Here is a 19,926-nt window from a genome sequence, read left to right on the forward strand (position 1 = left end):
TTGTTTATGATCTTATAAACAGTGAGGGTGATCTTGTCGTCTTTTCTGGATGAAATTTGGAGCCTCTGGAGTGATTTGAGCATTCGCGATATGTGAGCCCATTTGCTGATGCAAGTCAGACAGTCTGGCGGTGGCATTTGAGATGATCTGGAGTTTTGCAGCGAGGGATTTAAGAAAGCCGTGGAGGAGACGGGCGAGAAGTAACAAAGGCATCAATGAGGGTTCATAGCAGCAGACAGGGTACGGAAATTGCGAATGTGGGAAATTATGCACAGGGAGCCTTGTAGAGTTGACAGATGTCAGACGATAAAGCGAATTCTGGATCATCCGTGCCATCAAGGTTATGAAATTCTTAGCGAGATTATTGTTACATGTCATAAAACTGAATACTCGGTGTTGGGTCGTGACCAGGCGGAGATTTATTGTGCCAATTAAGAGGACATCGGTTAAGGAATGAAGTGCAATATTTATATGGAGAAAGTAGACATGATCCAGGTTGAAATGGAGTCCAGACAGCAGAGATGACAGAGTAATCAGGAAATAATTGTGATAGGCAGAGAAGCACATTTATACTGGGCATCGAGGTGGATGGAGTGTTGGACAGGATTAAACACATCAGTGAGGTCTATTAGACTGAGGATAGAGAGAGAACTACAGTTCAGAATCAGAATATTTATTTATACTGGAGGAATCCGATGAGCTGTCAAGCAATTTTCACAGATGTCTAGTCAAAACTAGTAAGCACGTTACAGCAACAAACAGAAAAAGTTCATTGGTTATCCACAATAGGGCAGTAGATGTGTGGGATGTCAGGATTCATGGATCTTTCTTTCGGATGGGATGGTAATAATGGTTGCCTTGAGGGCTAGAGGAACAGTACCAGAGGAACTGTAGGAATTCACAAATGCAGTAATGGAGTGGACTAGGATGGTCAAGTAGTGAACGATAAACATGTTAGGCATATGATTAAGGTTGGCATTGGACTTTTTGAAATCATGCCTACGAGTCACTCACTAAGTATTTGCTCAAAAAAAGTAACAAGTCAATTCATTTTTGCATGCGTCACAGGGACAATTTGAATTAAATGTTATAGCTCGAAGAGATTATTTTAAGCGCTCACCTGGAAGAACTTTTCAACGTGTTCTAGTGGTGCTTCATCTTTCACAGCAGGGTGCGTGTACTTCCCCATCATGTCGTAAATGGATCTCATGATGTCCAGCATTTCCTATAAAACAAGAACGAACAGTGAACGATGTGATGGCATTGTAAACATTCACGTGGGTGCCTCCTGCGCCAGGGTGTATGCGGCGGTCGTGGTCGAGCTAGCATTGTGCTGCACTGACGTCCTTGATTTGAAGCTTTCGTGACTGCAGGAATCCATACTCCTTGGTGCTTTCGGTAAAGTCACGTAGGTATAAAATAAAATAAATCACGACGTTTCGATTGCAACACAAGAAATCATCATCAGGTGGGAAAACCACGGCAATATTTTTTTTTGCTGTGGTTTTCCCACCTGATGATGATTGCTTGTGTTGCAATCGAAACGTCGTGATTTATTTTATACCTACGTGACTTTACCGAAAGAACCAAAGAGTACTGACGTCCTTGTTGGAGAGTTTAGCCAAAGTAAAAGAAAAAATTTATTTGCTTCAAATAAAACAAGTTTTTCAATCGAGTCTGGACCCCCGTGTGAGCCATGCAACGTGGTGCATTAACATTATGAATGCGGGGTGAGAAGTGACCTCACGGTAGCTAGTCCACCGCGCTGTAAACCCGGCATCCTGAGTTCGATTCCAGGCTGCAGCGAACATGAGTAGCGAGTGATATCTGAACTGGATCAGCAGACCCTCCATCCACCAACCCCAACTGACCAGCGTGGTGAAGTACGGTCAACCCCCATGGCCGATGCGCTGATATGGGGTGCCGCTAATCTCGGATACTATTTTGTGCCCTTATCTGTGCATTTTCTTAATGTTATCCATGGACATTGGAAAATTGGACAATAAGGGATGGATGAAGATGAGTTTCACTGTACGTAACAACACAAAAAAACATATGAACTAAATTTGGATGAAGAACCTTTAAAAGGATGAATATTAACATTTTGGTGTTCTTGCAATTCTATTTTTTTTTACTTTACCAGGTAAGGCCCACTGACCTATATAGCTCTTTTTTGAGAAACGACCTGGCCACAAATGATAGCTTAACGAAGTGGCTTATCATCTGGAAATGTAAAGCAGCCAATTAATCTAAATGCACGTTTAAAAAATTTGGGAAAAACCGGAGGAACCAGAAAAAAATACACGTGACGATGGGGAGAACGCACAAACTCCATATATACAGGCGTCAGTGTTGGGATCGAACCTACAACCTGTCTACCAGGCGAGGTAGTTAACATCTCGCCACCGTGACAACATTCCAACGGCATACTCGTGGAAACTCTATAAAATGTTCTTCCTCTGCACCTCCGATTAGCACGGTTGGCTATGTACAGTGCGAAAGAAGTTCAACATACATACAAAGGGGAACGTGTTTCCTAACCTCCTTGGTGATGTAGCCATCCTTGTTGATGTCGTAGAGGTTGAAGGCCCAGTAGAGCTTCTCATTGATGGTGCCTCTCAGCAGCACGGACAGGCCCATCACAAAGTCCTGGACAACAACACTCGAGGAATTAGAAAGCCAAGGAAACTCAAACCTCAACCTCTATCTAAATACAGCTGTTTACAAAGTGAAGCGTGCGTCAGTATTGTGACGGCTCCAATTATCCCCGCTCCACAAAAATAAATGACTGCATAAAAAAAAACAAAAAAATATATGCTGCATTTAAAGATGGTGCATTTGTCTATCAATCAGTGTGATTCGGGTAACGGTAAAATACTGGGTGAGCAGCAATAATAGGATTACAGATGTTGACTTCTCCACCTACACACCCCGTAGCTTTGATTTCAAAATAATTACACACTATAATGTTGCACACTCGAAATGAAGGACGTGGGCAGTTGCTCCAAATCGAGGGCAAACACATTCATTGTGGTCATCTGTAAAATGCAACAGCACGTGTGTCAGACGCAGCAATCCTAAACCGAGTCGCCATTAACCACGTGACTGATGTACATGTCAGGTCACTCAATAACCCCGCCAGCCACCTACAGGCCCGACTCAGTATCGCATGCTGGTGTACACACGTGCGTTGATGTACTACTGCACAGCACATCACGACCTTCACAAAACCACACTTTACTCCCTTGCTGCACGAGGAAATATTTAAAAGAGTAGTCCATTCCTAATGCGCCACACTAATGACCAACAACAGTGGATTGGCAAGGGGATGTAAATTATTATAAAAACATGTTTTTATCATTGTATGGTAGTGTTTTGTATCAATACACTGCCGTATTGTAAGTGGGTCACAACACGGCACTTGTATTCTACAGTACTGTATTTGCTTTTTATTAACGTACGAACCAGTGTACTGCGATCTCTAATTGCAATGGCTTTTATAAATGACACGGGAGCTGGTTTTGGTTGATTTCCGAGTTGTTCCTATCACGGGTCAAGTGTGCACAGCCCGAAATCAAATCCAGGTCTACAGGCCTACAAGCATGGCTCCCTGCGTCGTGCATACAATTTGCGATTTGAAGACCATAATGAGTCACTGCTGTAATCAAATAAAAAATATGTTGAGGAGTAAATAAGGATTTGTGACCCAAAACTTAATCTGTGTATTTTCTTCTCAAACTCAAATAAAAAAATATAAATCTAGATTTGAAGTTTTCGTGACTGTAGGGATCCATACTCTTTGGTTCTTTTGGTAAAATCGCGTATAGAAAATATTACTTAGCATTTTTTTTCATGCATCATGTAAGAATGCAGGATATCTCTTTAAATAAAAGTTATTCCATTATGTTTCTTATTAAGAGAGTTGCAGACGGGTCTCCATATTACATCTCAGCCACATGGTGGTCTCTAGAAAGCTTACTTAATTATATGACTTGCAGGTCACAGATAAACTCAAAGATCCAGCTTAGGTCTTATCTCCATGTGGTATTTGAGACCCGGGGCTCACACCCATATCGATAAATCTGCTGCAAGAACTCAACACAGAGATATTTACCCTAATCATTGCCCTCATCTTATCCCCATGTTCCATATTTTTAATGAAAATGTATAAATATATATTGGCCTGTCAACGATTCTTAGTCAGGCTTGCTGTAAAAGGCAATTTAAAAAATGTGTATTACTTTGCGAATGCACAATGGGACCCACGTTACTGAAATTATTTGGGTTGTTTCAAGGGAAATTATTTTCCTAATATCAAGCACGACTTTAGCTCTTTGTTCATAACGTATTCCAGGTCAGATAAACAGTTTAAATGGTCGTGGATCCTGGCAAGTTTTTTTTACTCTATGCATATTACTCAATGTCATAAAAAGTGCAAATTGTAGGCCTATTTTTAAAAAGCACCTCCCATGTTACATGTTAACATTCATCATAACACGACGCGGTGTAGAGTTTTGACTGCAAATGCCAGCAGCCTGCAACTAAGCACCCAGCTGCCGGATAATTAGGCGAGACCAGAATTCCAGTATGTTCCATTTACACTTTTAAAAGGACATTCAATGTTTCGTTTTTATTTACTTATTTTTTTTATTTCACGTAAATTGCGCTGTGAAATCACACGACACATTGTGGATGAGCCAGGGTCCTCCCGCTGACACACAGCAAGGGTACACAGGCCACATGCCACCCGTGCGCACGTTACAGGAGGCACGTGTGGCCTCGAAGTAGCTGAATGACAACCGATTAAGTGAATTCAGTGCTTGTGTTCTCTAGTACCCTGGGCATCCTCGTAATGAAGATGTGATGACACATGCACACACACACACAAGTATACAGTATCAGAATCAGAATATTTATTTCTAATGGAGGAATCCGATGAGCTATAAAGCTCTTTTTCACAGATGTCCAGTAGGGGCGTGGGGTAAGAACGTTACAACAACAAACAATACAAAGACACGATAGTAGCGCAAAGTACAAGAAAGGTAAACAAATCACCCAAACACAAACAAATACAACTAGACCATCCCCATTCTACCAGGCAAAGGCCACTGAGGTATTTACTTATCTTTCAGAAGCGACCTGGTCACAAATGATAGCTCAACAAACTGGCCCATCATTTTGACATTTATAGCACCAAAGGAATCTAAATAATCTCCAATGTATATATCATCGCAAAAGCATTAGGTTGAATCTGTACTCCGTACTATATATGCACACAATACAAGATTGCAAACGCGCAATTTTCTTTAAAATGCAGGTTCAAGAAGAGATATGTTTAAGAGGGTGGAGTGTTTATCACAATGCACTTTGAACACAGCGACTTAAAAAAAGATTAATGTAATTATTAATTTTATACAGCGTCGTTCACGCATATTGCATCTCACAGTTTCTGAGGAACCACGGACGAGCTGGAAAGCTGCCAAGCGATGAGCTGGAAGGCTGCCAAGCGGTGAGCCGGTGCCAACAATTGCTCTATATATTAAGATGTTTTCAGCCATTTAGTGAGTGTCTATACATGCGGGAGGAAAACCGGAGCGCCCGGAGAGAACCCACGCGTGCGAGGGGGAAACACTCTATCCCATCCCACAGAAAAGGGACAGATGACATCAGTCCACACTTTGATGTCCTCAGGAAGGGAGGCTCGCAACATTTTGTCCTTTGTCCGATCCACCAATCCTCGACCTGAGTTCAATTCGGCCCCTGCACCCCCCACCCCCCACCTCTGTACACCTCCCTCTCCTCGACCCTCTCCACAAACGCGCACTGTTACCAGCGTGGTGAAGTGTGCTCAGGTAACCCTTACGACTGGCCGTGTGCGGGAGAGGCACCTCCGATTAGCACGGTTGGCTACGTTACGGTGCGAAAGAAATTCAACGAACACGCATCCAGCAGTGGAATGGGCAATGGATGGAAGCTGTTTTTTTGTTTGTTATTGACGGTGCACAGCACAAATGTGGGCTCGGATGTTAGGCGTGGTTCTGAGCGTGATCAAAAAAACGGCATCACCGCTTACCTCGAAGCTCAGGGAGCCGTTGTGATCCGTATCAAAGGCGTTGAAAAGAAAGTGGGCATATGTACTGGCATCTGCAAAAAATAATACAACAGGCACTTACTTGGGTAGAACAATATAATGACAGTAATTATATAGATTGTGGTCGTCTATGCTTTAAAACCCAAGCACTATTCATGTATCAGTGTGTTTAAGGAACGGATATTAGCCTACATGTAAAGGTAATGTGTATAAATGCAGATGTAAAAGACAGACATTTTCATGCTCAAACATTTCAAGTCTGCTTAAGGTAGCTATGGTTATTATTAAATTCCTTTGAAAGTAATTTACTATAATAAGAGCTATCTCAGGCAGTCACGCATGCACCCTTTAATATCAACCGACAAACCAATCAGCTGAATTATTTAGAGCAAGAACATTGAACACCTCGATTTAAAGCTTTCGTGACTGCAGGGATTCATCTTCTTGGTTCTTTCGGTAAAGTCACGTAGAATGGAAATAATAAAATAATAAAATAAAACATAATAAAATAATTCTCACGACGTTTCGGCCACAACGCAAGTAGCCGTCTTCACCTGAGAATTATTTTATAATGTTTTATTTTATTATTTTATTATTTCCATTCTATGTGACTTCACCGAAAGAAGCAAGAAGATTGAACACCTCGTTGATTGAATGCAACACGCACAGTACACAAGGAGGCGTGGAGCACACGTGCTCCAGTGAATGCATCACGATACATGCATTTAAACCGCATGCATGTCCCCCGCCGCTGGGATAAAATAGGACACACCGAGACGCCGAATCACACGCACCCCTGCGCGAGACGTGCGTGCTTAAAAGTAAAACTCCGCACCCACCTCCCTGTGGGAAGAACTGCGCGTAGATCTCCTTAAAGTTATCCTCATTAACGATCCCGCTGGGGCACTCCTGCGGGGTCGGCGCAGACAGGGTGAGGGACGGGAGTCGCACGGAGGGCAACAATGAATCCCATTAAATTCTTGATAAATACATGGGGCGAGGAGAGAGGGCATTATCTGACATGGCACGCGGTCGGATTGCAGGGAGAGAGAAACATAGATATACTTTGAGGGCATAATGGGGGGCATTCACAACACCTAACTTGCTGCAATATTGCTCAGCTCAACGGATAATACGAGAAGCCACCCGCGCCCTCTACTAGACCCTGTATCTTCTGCTCTCGTCATTTATTTGCATTTGCAGAGATAGCCTCCACGTGTTTCAAGGGGCATGAACGGACGCACGTTTAGTTAATGGGAATGATGTCAAGTTCTTTGGGTCTTTCGGTAAAGTCACGTAGATGGTTATTTATTGCTATTATTGTGATTTTTTTGAACCTATCTATGTCACTTCACCGAAAGACCCAAAAAATATGAATTCCTGCAGTCACGAAAGCTTTAAGTCAAGATTTAATGGTGTCAAGGTTAAGGGGGCCAGCTCCTAACACGTTTGGTGTAACCTTGAGGTGGACAATTTGGGGGCTATCACAAATGCTGACCAGAGGTTGTCTGAGCAGTTTGGTAAAGGAGATCATGATCAGTCTACAGGGATTAATTTATGTAACATCGCACTAAAGAAGGAATGTTTGATTTGGATGGGATGTACACAAGGGATGAATGTGGGATATTTATAAAGCAGGCAATTTTTTTAGGCGGTGACATTATTTTCAATCGTTGATTTACTTAATCTGTGAAACGTATGTATGTTGGGGTGAAGCAATGGGGCTGGGTCGTTTTGAGAGACCAAACATATTGAGATGGCTCATTCACTCCTAACGTTTAGGCACAAAGGATCCATGTAAGTTACAAGAGTTCCGATGAGGTATCGGTGGGCAAAACGATGACCATCGCGCATTTTTCCTCTCCCATTGTGAATTGAATTTCCTCGTAATTGTACGAACCCAAAAATTTCGAATCTGACAGCAAATACACACGAACAGAGTTAAAGCAATATACTTGCAATGGATTTGCAAACGAAGAAAGTGGCCATTCCCCACATTAAGTCACATTAATTATAAAGCACTCTTTTTTTATTGCTAAAGCTTTTTGTACACTTTACAAACCAAACACAGTCACATGTACGTAACATCGTAACACCTCATTGATGTGTACGCGCACACATGTGTAAACACAGATTAGCAATGGCAAATTGAAGACCAGGACACGGCACATCTATGCCAAGATTATGACTTTCACAACGGGGGCTGCACTAAGTCTCACAGTTCATTACTGTTCCCATGAACTCCAACGCCTCCACCCACGTTGATCCACACTGTGTTCAGCCACCATACTGAAAGGCCAACACATTTCTCATTCTGCTTCGTCCCACATACCGTTGAACTTTGGAACTCATTCCAATCGTCTCATTTCCCAAGTCTTCACAACCTTGCTCAACTTAATATAGATGCGCTTTTGCGGCCGTCTTGAATGCTCTTCCTTCCAATATTAGGAAGCCACTGGAGCTATGCACTTTTCAAAATCTAGATTGAGAACTCGTTTCTTTAGATCTGCTTTTTTGTGTTTAGTTTGCTGTCCATCCCCCGCACCTCCGATTAGTACGGTTGGCTATGTACGGTGTGAAAGAAGTTCAGCATACATACATCTATAAATTAAACTCTTATCTATTACACATGCTGTCGTGCTGTTTTCAGCTGACTGCTAGGCATGATGGGCCTTTGGGGATTACGCTGCAGCGACCACGCCTAGAGACAAAACGTGCTGCAGGGGCATTCATCGACCCGTGCCTTTATCTCAAGGGAACACGGGTTACACTGGAGTCGTGGTACACCTTCTGCGTGGCATGATCCCGGTGGCTCTACGTGCGTCACGAACACGCGGTTATTCAAATATTGTACAGTTGGCGGATCTGAACACCTTATCTCAAAATTCAAACCATTTCCTGTTCGGTCGGTCAGGGTTCCGTGACCTTGTATCAGAATGGCCGCGGTGTGCAACGTTTTTTGTTGGCGAGTTTGTTGTTTTTGTTGGTCTTTTTTTTTTCTCCCACGAGTTGTCCAGCTCTCTAACTTGTGACACAAACTAAATATGAGCAGACCTCTTTATTCTGTCTCTCCACGTGTGAACAAAATGTGTTTTCGTCTGTCAGCCTATTGGCATTCCTGACCAATATGATCAAGCAGCAAATGTTTGAGCGAGCAAACTCTGGACTGCTTTTGACTCTCTGCGTGAAATGCTATTGGAAAGAGTACCCCAAGTAAAATCGGTAGGGTCTGATTCAGCGCCAAAAAAAAATCAATAACGTACCCAAACTCAGCACGGGTTTCTGCAAAGCATCATGAAAACAAATATAACCAGCACCCCATTCTGCCTCACCAAATATAAACGCAAACACATTTTGTCTATATAACATGAAAAAGAAACCTCACTATGTTCGTAATTAATAATGCAATTATACAATATATACACTGTTTGTACAGCAGTATATGCGCAGAAGATGTGGCTCTTCTTCAGAGCAAACAAGAGTGGATGTAACACTCGTTCGTAAGCAAGTGTTGACTATGGGTTCCGCGATGCGCTCTTTGTACTCCACTACCAAAAGTCCCCTCAATTAATCTCCGTAATTATAATTATCGGTCAAATTCTGTGCCGTCATAGCAACACTTTTGGCGTCTGACACCACCAAAACTGCAAAACGACTTCATATCATGTTTAGTGGGAATTTGATATACTGTACTGTAATTCAAGGTACTATATATATAATGGTCTGTGGATACAAAATGGTGTAAGTTCTTCTTGACATGGTAAGGGAATTAGTATGCTGGGCAATACATGTATGAGCCTTCCCAGAAAAACTAAAATGCACATAACAGTATAAAAAAATGTTTCTATGGCCAGCCGTAAATGTCAGACATTACTTTGCAGTGTCACTTCACAACAAGCAGAACCAACGTTAAGCAGTTTTACGAATTTTATCTTGCCAATTCTTAGTAAATTTCCAATCGTGTTTTTGATACAGTGGCAGCTTTCAGCCATCTCTAAGCAGTGTCCAAATAATTGTCATCTATTGCAAGAATGACAGGGGATACATCTTGGACCATTAATAGCTGAACACAAAATATGCAAAATAGCAATTATTTTCAATTGTAACGTTTTTATCAAGATACATATATATAGTAGTCCCTCAGTCAGCGTTCTTAATCCATTCTACGAAAACTACTGAGAAACGAAATAACTGTTAATCGAAATCCGTTATAAGTTGAAAGAGAAATAAAAATCACTGATTATGCAAGAGAGCTGTTTTTCAACTGCCAATACAGAACACGCCATCATGTAAACAAAGCCAGTCGAGGTCTAAACGCTCATAAATGGATGTCGCTGATTGGCTGAGGGAATGGCTCAGCCCCGCTTACGAGCGCTCGGATTGGCCGAAATTGGCGCCCGCGTGCATTACGTAAAACAAAATGGGGGGGGGGGGTCCTATGTCAGGCGAAACATTTACCGAAAAATCGCTAAACCATATCGCTGTTAACGGGACTACTGTATATTTTATCACGAAGTATTTAAAATGTCAGAAAATGCCCTTGAAATCTTTATATATTAGCTTTCGCGGATCATGTTCAACATTGTTGTCCACAATGAAGGAGATCCTAAGTTACTCACAGTGTGTGACTACGAGCGTTTTGGGGGCACTGACCCATGTCTGATTGGTTTTTGGATACGAACACATTCCTCCTGGCTATGGTTCACAACCACTGTGTCTCTCCTATCCTTATCTCGAAGTCACCTTTGTGGTATCCCCCCAGTGGCTGAATAAGTATTTCAGTTTTGTCCGTTGACGCAGCCAATAAACAATAAAATAACTCAAGTCTAGCCATGGCAACTCAGTGTGAAATCATAGAAATGTTCACCCTCCGTGTCAAAACGGTGTGCAGATTGCAGTCAATTTATGGTCAACTGGGTTTCTGCATTGAGTTGCAGAAAAATGGCTTTGCTGTCATGTCCAATTTCGACACAAGGGGGTTTCCAAGCAACCTTAACAACACAGGTACCATCTGACCTCAACATGACATCTTTGTCCCCACAGCTGCTGCCGCTGCATTGATCTGAGGGCTATAAAATGTCTTCGTTGCAAAATCTTTTTTTATAGGCAGTGCATTTCGGGGCATATTTATGGTCACAGGTGAGACTAGATAATTTTTTTCAAGGTTTATCATATACAAGTGGAATAATTATGACTAAAACCATTGCCTATAACATAAGCAATTAATTTCTATTTGTGTCTATACCTTTGCTTTTCGGTGGGCAGCAGAGTACAGCATTGGAAATCTATCCCCATAATTTTTGTCCTGGCAAAATCGGAATTGGATCAAAAGATGATTGAACTGACCGTGCACAGATTAGAATGTGACCCAAATGACATTGGTTCATGTCCCGATTGAATTATGGACCAATATTTTCAGATAAAACATGTTAAAAAATTTTATTATACATAAACGGCCACAAAAATAGTACACCACAAATCCAGGAGTCGTATAGTTTAACACGTAAGTTTTGGCAGCCACTCTACAATCCAAGTGTAATTTTGCAGGTGTGGGCTTCGTGTTGGACATTTCGTCTCTGGCAATAAAACAGTTGACACCACCCGGTGCCGATGAAATTACTGTGTTACGAATTCATACAAACTATTTGGTGATGCTGCGTTGGCAAATGGAGCACTTAACAAAACAATGATATGCTGTGACTGAGAGCCATTTCTCAAAACATCGCCTATTAAACATTTTCTCTTTTAATTGACGAATGTGTTGAGGTTTTTTTTGTCCCCCCCCCCCCATATACAATTCTGGTCGCACACGTGATGGCAGAAGTAACCCTTGTGGCAATTAAGGCCACATTCCGGATTATAAGTTTATAATAATACAGGGGAAAAAAGTGCATCACAATCCGTAGAATATGGAAATATTTTCATGGTGGAGAGATGTTAACTACCTCGCCCGGTATACAGGAGGTCGTGGGTTCGATCACGACCCTCATGCCTGCTTTATATTTGGAGTTTGTCGTTCTCTCCATGGTGGTCGCTGTATTTTCTCTGGGCACTTCGGCTTTTCCCTCCCCATTTAGAATCTACGTGCGCTTGAGAGTATTTGGCTGCTGTAAATTTCCACACGATTACAAGCCACTTCGTTCAGCTATCATTTGTGATGACCAGGTCGCTCCTGAAAAAGAGCTATACAGCTGAGTGGGCCTTACCTGATTAAATACAAAATAGTTTGGTTCAGTTTAAATCGGGCACAATACCAGCGTTGCAAGCGATCCATTGCAGGAGGGGACACTCACGTTTTTGAAGCTCCGGTACAGCACCTGTAGCTCCTTGCGTGAGAACTTGCTCTGCGCCTCCAGCTTGTCGAGGGCTTCAGGCCGGTGGCGCACCGTCGCCAACTCCAGCTCATCCTCCGCGCTGTCTACACCGCAAGCCCAACCGCACGATGGAGGGGATCGTCAAGCGCGGAGTCGGCGGCACGGTTACGGAGGAGCTCGCTCCACCCCCCGACAGAGGGCCTCTCCCCCCGCTGGAGGGAGCACCCAGAGGGCAACTCAGGAAAGATCTTTTGGCCGGCTCTACCACGCTGGTCGGGCATCACCGGAAGAGGCACGAACATGCTACGCCACTGCAGACGATTGATCGAATGTGGTGCACCCGTGTTTACTGTTGGGCGGACAGGGGTGCGGTGGATTGCAGAAGCCAGAAGGTCACTTTTCAAAATGAGACTATCCTGGTCTCTTGATTTCCCAACTGGTTAAAAAAAAGAAAACTTGAAATCGAAGAAATGTGCACCATCGATTTAAACAGCCGCGCCGGGAGATCGACTTGGACTGGCGGCCTCTGGATTGCAAAGTCCAGTTGCGCTCACCATCACACACCGCGGCAGCGTCCTCTCGTTGCAAATGCACGGCCAAATACCTTTCCGCATAAGTGGAGGCCCTGTGCTGTGATGTCTTACAGTCCGATCAAAAAGGTTATTTGCGAAAAGTGGAGAAATGCGATTGTGGGGAGAAATGAATGGCAGTGTGTTTTATTATGTAAACAGAACCGTAAGAGGAATAAGCTTGGAAATTACCTCTGGGTTTTAAAATTCGCAAGGGAATGAAACAGTTATCGTTTTGGAGAAATCAACAACTGAACCGATTCTTAAGTCGTTTAAAAACAACGTCACTGGGTTTTTCGTCAAGCAGTGGATGGCCGGCTAAGCGTGTGGCCGTGTTATTAAATATACCGGTGTGAGATGTAGTCGAAAGATTTTAACGTTAAAGCGTCAATGCAGCTACACATAGAGAGAGAGAGGCTATCATATTGCGCAATCAACACATACAAAGCAATGCAAGTCCTATAATGGTTACATTTACTATCTCGCTATGATGCCTGAAAAAATTATGCTGGCAGTAATAATAATACTACCAGGAATAAATAGATAACTAGAAGGGCAAGCACGCAGGGTGAGCCATGTATGGGGATGACATCCATAGCAGTTAAACTTTGATTTAAAGCTTTCGTGACTGCAGGGATTCATATTATTGGTTCTTTCGGTAAAGTCACGTAGAAGGGAAATACTAAAATAATAAAAATATAAAGCAAGAAATTTTATTATTATATTATATAAAAAAAAATTGCTTTATATTTATTTTATTATTTCCCTTCTACGTGACTTTATTGAAAGAACCAAGAATATAATATCCATAGCAGTGCCAATGGTGCTGTCTCTGTTCATGTAATAATTGAGTCATTTCGCTTCCACCAGGATAGAAATGGGCTATGCTGTCCTGATCAATAACACATATTGTGCAATTGCAGCACAAACACACGAACAATGCTCTGTCACGAGAGAAGACATTTTAATTTTAAATTATCTCTGAATTAAAGTTTAATATCTGGTCTTTCAGAAAATCTAGCGTAATCATATAATATTTCATTTCATCAAATCCTTGGAATCAATGCAATAAAAAGTGTATAATACCGTGTGGGTTTTAGGCATACTTTTAATCATGCTTTTTTAAAGTTTTGATATTTCACGTATGTTGTGAAAATTCAGCCCATTTTAGATCCATCGAAGAAGTGACTCAAATGTGAGCCGCTCACTTTCTAATTGCCAAGGCCAGGTTAACCGTCCAAGTATACTAGGTAGCAAAGCGGTCTCCCAAGCAACATTTCATCACAGGTTGGGCCAACTTTAATCAGGTGGCCCCAGTACCTGACCCCCACCACCCTGTCTCTCGCACTCATAGCAGACACACACCCCCCACACCCCGCCCCCACACATTCTAAGTAGATCCCAGTCAGATGTTATTCAAACTGTAGCATTGATTTAAAAAAACCTGAGACTTATCAGAACGTTTCCATTTTCAGCTTGGTGGTTCCTGCTGGAAAAAGTAATTAAATTCAGACTTTAATTTCAAAATAGAGAAGACAGACCGTGTAAAAGAATTACTGTTTCAAAAATTGGTACTCTTGTGTGAAGCAGAAATACCCCTATACTCGTGCCGCTGCTCGGAAAAGCTAATCATTGTTTTTTGGTCCAATGATAGGTCCGAATCTTCAAACAAATAGCTTGTCATGTGCAACAGATTAAACTTTATTGATGGATGACAGGGATACAAAGAGTGCCTGGTGGAGTGATGAGCTGTGCAAGCAAGTTGAGCTCTGCTTTCGCCTTGCTGCTTATACGTAGCACACATTGAATGACAATTATTATGTTACAGCCCTATGTAATAATAATAATAATTTCAACTGGTAATATCTCGCACAGTTTTTGCTCGCTCTCGAAGAGACAGACTCAGAGGGCGTGAGGAACCACAGTTAAGCAAGGAAGGCAGCCACGTGGTGAGCCAGCGCCAATACACCCCCCCCCCAAGCTCTGTGGTCCTCTATATATGAAGGTGTTATCAGCCAATTAGTGAGTGTGTACATGTGGGAGGAAACCAGAGCACGAGGAGAACACCCAACACTCTATCCCATACAGATGGAATAGGTGCAGTTCACGTTTGCTGTACCGCCTTGTCCTGGCGAGCCAGGGTATAATAGCAGGCTCCTCGACGCCCAAGGGAAGGGAGTTTCACAACATCTGTGTGTGATCCACTGACCCTCGCTGTCTCCACAGCGCTGGATTACAGGTGGCGGGAAACGAACGAGGAGGGCCGAATTGTAACCACGAGACCTTCCGGGATCACGTGAGATGAAGGCCCACACATATTTCACCGCACAGGTCAGTGTGGGCTGGTGAATGGCCGGTTTATATACCACTCATCATTGATATTAGCCATGGCTGGGAATTGAACTCGGGTCACTTGGTTCATTGTACAATGTGCTATCCCCGACCACTCCACCCACAGCACATAAATACAATTTGGGTTATACCGAACCAAATACTTAACCCACCCCAAACCCCCACCTCCCCCCCCACAAATGTAAAGACTATACAAAAGATAATATAAATATATTCCTTTTATCATGGGTTCAAATATATTGAATTGCATGAATTAGAATAATAGCGATATAGCGCTGCGACACATTTGTATGGGCATTTGCCTCCCCTAGGTATTTCTGTCAAAGCCACGTGCGTGTGCCATACATCAAGCCAACGGGTTTGCCGACACTGAATCATATGGTGGAATTTATCTGGTTCCAAATCCCTGCTTAACCTGGTGTCTTCACCAACCCACGCTGACCAGTGTGGTGAAGCATGTTAGGTGTGTCTAATTAAACACAAATAAAATGTACACATTTTGAATTAAAGCCAAAAAACGTAAAAAAGAAAACGTTCTAACAGCAAATAAACGCAAAACAGGACTTGCTTTCTAATGGTTCAGCCGGCTGGCTTGAGCCTTTGCAGGAAATGAGTTTCAGAAGACACTTTTTAAGACCACATTTGGTGGTGTTGTGCCCGGGGGAGAAACCTAGAAATACATCACAGTAGGAATGGGGGCGACACAAAAAGATTGAAAAATTAAAAATAGGCAGTTTTGCACAAACATTAGGCAAGCATCGTTGGATTTTAAATCAAGCACTGGAAGAAAGCACGAGGAATTTCCGCGATTGCAATTGTCTTAAAGCGGCTTGCAGTTTAAAGGTTTATAATAATTTTGCCGATGACTCGCGAAGAAGGCGTGCAGAAAGTAAAACAGATAATCAAGAAAAAATTAGGAGTGCTAAGTTTCGCTTTTTGTTAGGGCGTGCATATGTGACTCGGAAGCAACTTTTTGAACATTGCATGCATGTTTGCAAAGCACGAGGCACATCTATTTTTGGTTGAAAAAAAAAGAAAACATGCAAGGACATCCTAGGTCAGTTTTGCCCTCCAAGTTGAGAGAAACACCGCCTGCCTCGCCACGACCCACAAAAGCATTGCATCAATCCAGTGCTGCCCACGTCGACTAAAGAGACGCAAGAAGTATTATATCACTCCTTGCCAGATCATTAAACCTCGTCACGTCAGTGCGCACGGTCGCAAAGCATTTAGCTGCGACGCACTCGCAGAGCCGCAGCGAAGCGAGTCGACAACAACAGAGGTCAAACCACTATCCCCCAGGGATGCGCACAAACCCGCACTGTTTACGACATGATGAACGCTCGCCGCTCGCTGTGTATCCTCCCACCTGTGAACTCATTTATACGCGGATGAGGGCAGCGGTGATAAAGCTCTCGTTTTTTGTTCAGCCTCAGGTGCCCCCACTGTTTTTTTTATTGCCCCGTTTACCTTTCAGTTTATTTTTGTTCAAAAAGTCTGCGCGGGGTCACGGCCTAATCCTTGATTTTTTTGTTTTCTCTGGATTATTTTTTTGCCACGGCAGGAATCGTGCCCCGCGCCAAAGCGAAAGTGCACGGCGACAATGGGAACCCGCGAAAGTTTTAACGACAAAATAATTTGCTCTCGCGAAATCGGTGTTGCGTGGTCGCATTCATCCATTGAAAGAAAAAAATCAACGTTGAAGTTGGGATATGAAAAGGCTCTTAGATTTATAACATGAAAACTAAACATTTACAACACCATACCGTGCAATTATTTAGCAGGTATATATATAGTACATTATTTATATCAAACGCCCCTTAATACAGACAACAAATGTAATATCTTCGCTTCACACAAAGCACATTTGCACTTGTTTGTCTTGTAACGAGCACCTCACGCGTTCTGTTGACGTGACCGTCTGTCCCTCCCTCCCAGCCAGGAAAACGTTGTAATCTTATATAGAGCCTCTGCATTTCCCTCGCCTTCTCTCTACTGCATATCCCAATGTATCTTGATTTGTTTCGCTTTGACCCTGTTTCTGTTTCTCTATCCCTGTCCTCTATTGTACCTCTCCCTCCCACGACATCCCTCCCTCAGCTGTATCTCACCCACTTCTCCCTTCCCCCAATCTCTCTCCCGGTTTCTCTCTCGCCTCACACCCTCGCTCTCCTTACCCCCCCCCCTCCTCTCCCTACTCAATCTCTCTTGCCTCTCCCGAATCCTCCCTCCCACATTCCCTCGCTCCCCTCTTTCTGTTTTGCTCTTTCTCCGTTTCACGCTCTTTCACGCTCTCCTCCCCGCCCCTCTCCGTCTCTGCCTCCCTCCTCTGTCTCCCTCTTCGATCTTCCTCCCCCACCTCCTCCCTCTCTCCCCCTCTATTGCATTTGTCCACGATACACAGCTCGGGTTGTGGGTGGGTGGGGGCATTGTGGGTGTGTGGGGAGCGGTAGTGCAGCGGTTAGCGCGCTGCGCTACGAACCTGGCGACCCGGGTTCGATTCAGTGACGATTATCTGAACCGGTCTTGGGCCTCCCCTAGGTCGACTCAGCCTCAAATCAGTACATGGTGCGATGTGTAAACATCGCCACTGGGGAGACAAAGGCGGCCGGGCGTGGTGTTGGCCACCCACCCCCTCGTGTGTCGTGCTGGCATTCATAGGTGCTCGCTAACAGCACTTGCCCCTACAGTCTGTTAAGGCTACACGGGGGATCTTTGTCTTTGTGGGTGACAGCACCACAGAGGTGCGAGCGGTGACGTAACTGCCAGGAATACGCAGCCAGCCAGGAATCCATGCAGGAAATACAGATTGCAAAACTTTTTGTATGTTATAAAAAAAACCGTGGTATGATGTGTAACCTCTAGCCAAATCGTGCCCAAATTGTGTACGTCCTATATATGTTGTTGTATGCACGTATATGCACTCCGAAGTCTCACTATAAATGCAAGAGTTGACCAGTCACCTTAAAATGTTGGATGAGAGGACATATACTCGAGATCGAGGAGCCATTGCGGCCACATCCCGCCAGCGCTTCCCGCTCGATATCCCGCGAGCGCCGCAGGAGCGTACCGCATTCGACTCGAGATGCCGTTCTGAAACGCTCCTTTCTTTGTTGGGCAATGCGCATCGACAAGCCAGGCAACGTTTCGACAACTCTGGCTCCCTGGAGATTACAACTGGCATCATCATCATCATCACAACGGGTGTTGGCAAAAGTTCAGCCCTTACCAGCCTTTGCTTTTCTACATGTCGATCCTTTTGAAAACAAAAACAAATAATCCATAAGGTTTTTTTTTTGGGTTAGATCGCGTAAATATATAAATGTGTCGTTAATCCTCCACCACTCGACACAGCCAACTAGTAAGGGTTGTCACGAAAACAGAACATACCGATTCGTCACTCGTACAGCACATTTATATATTTACGTGATCTAACCCCCCAAAAATACCTCTATTATGAATGATATTGGTCGCGAAAGCCTACGTGTTAAAAACAAAGCAATTTAATTATTTTCTGACGATTTGACAATTTTACTTGATTTTGCTGTCGGGAGGTGGAGGGTTATAACAATAATATATTTTTAAATATATGTCCATTTTAAAATGGACATTACGCCTACATGGCGATCTAACCCGAAATAAACTCCTGTAATTGTGAACCGTAAGTGGCCATCAAAGCCTACATATAAAGGCGTATGATGCTAAAATGAAAGAATGGGAGTAAAGACTTCAAACAGCATATTGCAGCATCAATCATATAGGGAGGTAAAGTAAGTCATTGTCAAAGAACGGATGATTCGTACATTTAAAAACCACTACACTCAGTGCGAAAATTTTCTCGCCGAGGCCAATATGGAAAAAAGTTGGATTGGGAAAGTAGGTCATCAATCCATTTTGCATGACACTCCCATACTAGCTCTGAGTTATGAATCTCGCAGTCTTATATCTGCAAAGATTTGTGGTGCCCAATACTGCATTGCACAAATTATGACAGTTTCATACAAATGAGTGGAATGAAAGACTTGTGTTAAAGAAAGAAAGTGTTTTGGTAGAGAATCCAATGCAACGCATACCAATTGGCTGATTTTAAATAGGCTCGCAGATGTTGTTATATTGATGTATTGTTCTCAAGGTAATCTCTGCATGAAGACAGTGCACACAGCAGGTTAGGCTGATTTGCTAAATTAATTGCCACTCCATTCATTATTAAGATTAGATAATGGCGCAGAGACAAAAGGGAGAAAATCAACACCAATTTTCGTGTGCACATATTTGTGAAATCCATTTTAAGAATAAAATGCATGCATATTTATAAAGATACTGAAAAAAAGAAAAGGGTTAGAGAGAAATTGGTTTGTGCAAGAAAGTACGATGTCATTCGAAAAGTTTGCGCGTGTAGAGTGATCAGAGTTTAATAGAGGTGAGATGTTGGTGAACACGAAAAGTAGACCGACCCCACCCCCCCGAGGGATTTAGAGATAACACCAGCAACTTTAGAAGTCTTGTATATTAGCACACGCGGAGTGACTACATATTCTGGAAACTGATTTAACAAATCTCCAAAAATAATTAAAAAAATTTAACGAACAAAAAAATCTTC

General features: G+C 43.0%; 1 protein-coding gene across 1 annotated transcript in view; it reads right to left on the minus strand.

Annotated features, from left to right (window-relative positions):
* Window positions 1-19,926, minus strand: part of LOC144721801 (Kv channel-interacting protein 4-like) — a 124,943-nt gene that overhangs the window by 5,507 nt on the left and 99,510 nt on the right. The window contains exons 2-7 of the mRNA XM_078599723.1: window positions 15,895-16,086; window positions 12,385-12,509; window positions 6,931-7,000; window positions 6,074-6,144; window positions 2,542-2,649; window positions 1,121-1,225 (exon numbers count right to left, since the gene is read on the minus strand). Of these exons, the coding sequence (XP_078455849.1) occupies window positions 1,121-1,225; window positions 2,542-2,649; window positions 6,074-6,144; window positions 6,931-7,000; window positions 12,385-12,509; window positions 15,895-16,086 (671 nt within the window). The remainder of the gene's footprint in view (window positions 1-1,120; window positions 1,226-2,541; window positions 2,650-6,073; window positions 6,145-6,930; window positions 7,001-12,384; window positions 12,510-15,894; window positions 16,087-19,926) is intronic.

The sequence above is a fragment of the Lampetra planeri genome, chromosome 12 (genome assembly GCF_965212315.1).
Source record: "Lampetra planeri chromosome 12, kcLamPlan1.2.h2, whole genome shotgun sequence".
NCBI classification, from domain to species: domain Eukaryota; kingdom Metazoa; phylum Chordata; class Hyperoartia; order Petromyzontiformes; family Petromyzontidae; genus Lampetra; species Lampetra planeri.